Source organism: Fulmarus glacialis, unplaced genomic scaffold, assembly GCF_000690835.1.
Source record: "Fulmarus glacialis isolate BGI_N327 unplaced genomic scaffold, ASM69083v1 scaffold23870, whole genome shotgun sequence".
NCBI classification, from domain to species: domain Eukaryota; kingdom Metazoa; phylum Chordata; class Aves; order Procellariiformes; family Procellariidae; genus Fulmarus; species Fulmarus glacialis.
Window position 1 is genome coordinate 12,902 of NW_009187498.1, and position 241 is coordinate 13,142.

General features: G+C 60.6%; 1 protein-coding gene across 1 annotated transcript in view; it reads left to right on the top strand.

Moving 5' to 3' along the window:
- LOC104074988 (wiskott-Aldrich syndrome protein family member 3-like) overlaps positions 1–237 on the top strand; it is a gene marked incomplete at its 3' end in the record, with an annotated part of 2,740 nt that extends 2,503 nt beyond the window's left edge. The window contains exon 4 of the mRNA XM_009575314.1: positions 88–237. Within this exon, the coding sequence (XP_009573609.1) occupies positions 88–237 (150 nt within the window). The remainder of the gene's footprint in view (positions 1–87) is intronic.
- Positions 238–241: the final 4 nt, after the last annotated feature.

Sequence of the window (241 nt, forward strand, 5' to 3'; positions counted from 1 at the left end):
CTCCCCCCTGCTGTGGTGGGTGCATCTCGATGCTCACAGTCCGGAGGAGCCGGGCTGGAGACGGAGCCACAACTTGTGTGTCCCCAGGAGCAGCGGCTGGTGGAGGACTCCACCCGGGAGGTGAAGAAAGTGAGGAAAGCCCGCAACCGGCGCCTGGAGTGGAACATGATGGCGTATGATAAGGAATTCCGACCCGATAACAGGTTCTCACCATCTCCCTATCACATGGCGTCGTCGGAAG